The 2,855-nt window shown below is 50.5% G+C and overlaps 1 protein-coding gene across 1 annotated transcript in view; it reads right to left on the bottom strand.

Moving 5' to 3' along the window:
* elk1 (ETS transcription factor ELK1) overlaps positions 1-1,793 on the bottom strand; it is a gene marked incomplete at its 5' end in the record, with an annotated part of 9,355 nt that extends 7,562 nt beyond the window's left edge. Inside the window, 5 exon segments of the mRNA XM_014028927.1 lie at positions 137-520; positions 668-805; positions 901-1,074; positions 1,151-1,336; positions 1,585-1,793. Of these exon segments, the coding sequence (XP_013884381.1) occupies positions 137-520; positions 668-805; positions 901-1,074; positions 1,151-1,336; positions 1,585-1,793 (1,091 nt within the window).
* Positions 1,794-2,855: the final 1,062 nt, after the last annotated feature.

Raw genomic sequence — 2,855 nt, 5'->3', positions numbered from 1 at the left:
GTTGTCTCAGTGGACAGGTGAATGATTTGTTGTCTCAGTGGACAGGTGAGTGGTTGGTTGTCTCAGTGGACAGGTGAATGATTGTGTCTCAGTGGACAGGTGGACACTCTGATCTAATCTCAGTGAGGTCTCTCACCTCCTCCCCCTGGCTCCCCTCCAGCGTCACCATGTTCAGCAGGTCCTCCTCTGACGGCAGGTTCTCCTCCTTGATGACAATGTGGGGCAGAGGAGGACATGATGTGGGCGGAGCTTGGGTAGAGGGCGGGGCTTGCTGCTGTTGTGGAGGAGACGGGTTGATGATGACGAACACAGGCGGGGGGTGAGATGGGTGAGGAGGGAAGGTGGGGTTGTTGTCCTGCGGCRGCACCTGTGGGGGACACACAGAGACATGTGGAGGGGGGGCGGTACTTCCTGCCGCTCCGACAGGTCCGAGGGGAAGGAGAGGTGTGAGGGAGGACGGGTCTCCAACGTTAGTCAGGTAGATCTGGGGCGGCTCACTCAGCGGGGACAGGTGGGGGTTCTGAAAGGGACAGAGGACACCTGAGGTCAGAGTCTGACCTTTGACCTGCCACTCTTCTGATTGGTTGAAAGCAGCAGAATAAACAGTTTCAACGTTCAGCAGGTGATGAAACACCTGACTGAGCAGGGGGCGGAGCCTGTATCTGACCTGAGATTGGCTGGCTGCTATCTGCGGGCTGAGCGCTGGCGTCGGGCAGGGAGACGTCTGGGTGACAATCACCTGCAGAGACGAGTCAGCAGCACCTCCTGCTGACGAGGAGGACTTGGTCTCTGGGAGCACGCAGACCTGAAGAGGAGGAGTCAAGATGAAAGCATCGATAAAATCAAACTGATCTGATGGGACGTTTTGTCCTGAGTGCAGTCTTGCAGGTTGTCTCTCACCTCTCTGGGCAGGCGGTCAGTCTTGGGGGTGGGGTCTGGCTGCAGCAGGAGCTCTGATTTGATTGGCCGGGGGTTGGGTGGGGTCTGCAGGGACTGGATGGTGAAGGTGGAGTAGAGGCCRGACTTCATGTAGTCGTTCCTGGAGCTCTTCTGGGAGCTGCTGGGTGAAGATCTCTGAGGGTCCAAACAAACCCGTCTATCAGGGACGTCTCATGGCCAGAAACAAACTAGACTCTTACCTGACACTTACCTGGGGTAAGCCCTTTGATTGACAGGTGGAGGCCACACCCCCCAGGCTTTTTAACTGGTTGTTGGGGTCAGAGAAGTCCTTCCTTTGACCATCCTCGGGGCTGCGTATCCCATCGGTCAGGGAGGGGTCAGGCTGACTCACAAACTTATACACAAACTTCTGACCGCTCACCTTCTTGATGATGTTCTGAAGAAGAAAACAGAGACATCAGAGGACCACCAGGACCACCAGGACCACCAGGACCAGGTTTCTATGACCAAGATTTAGGTACCACAGCGTCCACCTAAATGCTCGACTTAAACAAATGTAGCAGTCTGAAAACCTTGGATCCTTAAAATATACAAGAAATGTTGACAAATTAAAGAGTAAGTCAGTCACAGGTGAGGGGACAGGTGTGGGGACAGGTGTGGGGACAGGTGTGGGGACAGGTGTACCTTGTCGTAGTAGTATCGCAGCGCCCGGCTCAGCTTGTCGTAGTTCATGTTGTGTTTGTTCTTGCGCAGCCCCCACAGGCGGGCCACCTCCTCTGCATCGAGAAGCTTAAACTCTCCGTCCTCACCTGTCCAGGAGATGAGGTGACGCTGCTGCTGGTCCTCCAGCAGGTGCAGCAGGAACTGCCACAGGGTGATGGAGGGGTCCATGGCTGTTTACAGAGCAGTAAAGTTCAGTGTTACACAATCGGAGCTCACAGCTTCAGACTTGTTCTAACAAACCAGCAGTCGTAGCCGGAGGAGCTCAACCTGCAGAACAACAGGAGGAAGACACACCTGTGTGAAAAACTCCTACCTGTTACTCAACATCAGGAAACTCATCAAACTAATGAAAGAACTTCCAACCAGCACATGGTTTCACCTACATGTATAATTATTGATCGTGGCGCACCGCCACGGCAAAAGTCATAGCCGCCACACTTTCAGAACAGTTTTTTTAAATAATCGGCCTAAATTAGGCTAAATGTAAAACATATATTTATATCTTATATTTGCACTCTTATACTCACCATAATCAGACTTTGAAACCCTATGTAAACATCTATGAAAAATTAAGATATACTTTATTTTGAAAAACCAACACCGCGGGTTCTCATGTGCAGCGAGGCTGTGTGTGTGCGTGGTCCTCACAAAGATAGCAAGGCATGAATGTGTGTGATGTGAGGCTCGATGAAAACTGATGCGACAGCTTTGAGCTACCCTTTTTTTCTTTCAAGGAAGACAGAATTGAAGCTACAGCATGTTTAGCTGATCAATAATGAATTACTCTGATACAGTAAGAATCACCAACACAGACCTACGGGTGAACGGGAGTTAGCGGCTACATGCCTGTTAGCGCTGATCAGCAGCGCAGCTACGAGCTAATGTAACTTTTAAAAATGTAACCAGAGTTGTTTGTGAACTCAAAACACCATAAATCAAGAAAAATGAGCTGCTGTTAACCTACAAACTGTGTCTGTGTGTGTGTTAGCCCCGATGCTATCACCATTTATATGTATTAGCTCAGCGCTACACATTCTCTCATCACTGAGGTCCTCCATCCACATGACAGAGAGGGGAACACAGAAATGACTCAGTGTAACTGAAAATATGGATGGAAGACAACAGGTTAGCTTGTTTGTCGCACTAGAGCCGAGCTAATACATATAAGGCAATATAGCGTCGGGGCTAACGCTAAAGCTAACAGGCTAATCTGAGGTTGTTCTTCCATGAAG

This window comes from Austrofundulus limnaeus, unplaced genomic scaffold, assembly GCF_001266775.1.
Source record: "Austrofundulus limnaeus strain Quisiro unplaced genomic scaffold, Austrofundulus_limnaeus-1.0 Scaffold831, whole genome shotgun sequence".
NCBI classification, from domain to species: Eukaryota; Metazoa; Chordata; class Actinopteri; order Cyprinodontiformes; family Rivulidae; genus Austrofundulus; species Austrofundulus limnaeus.
This window is presented reverse-complemented; position numbering and strand designations above follow the sequence as displayed.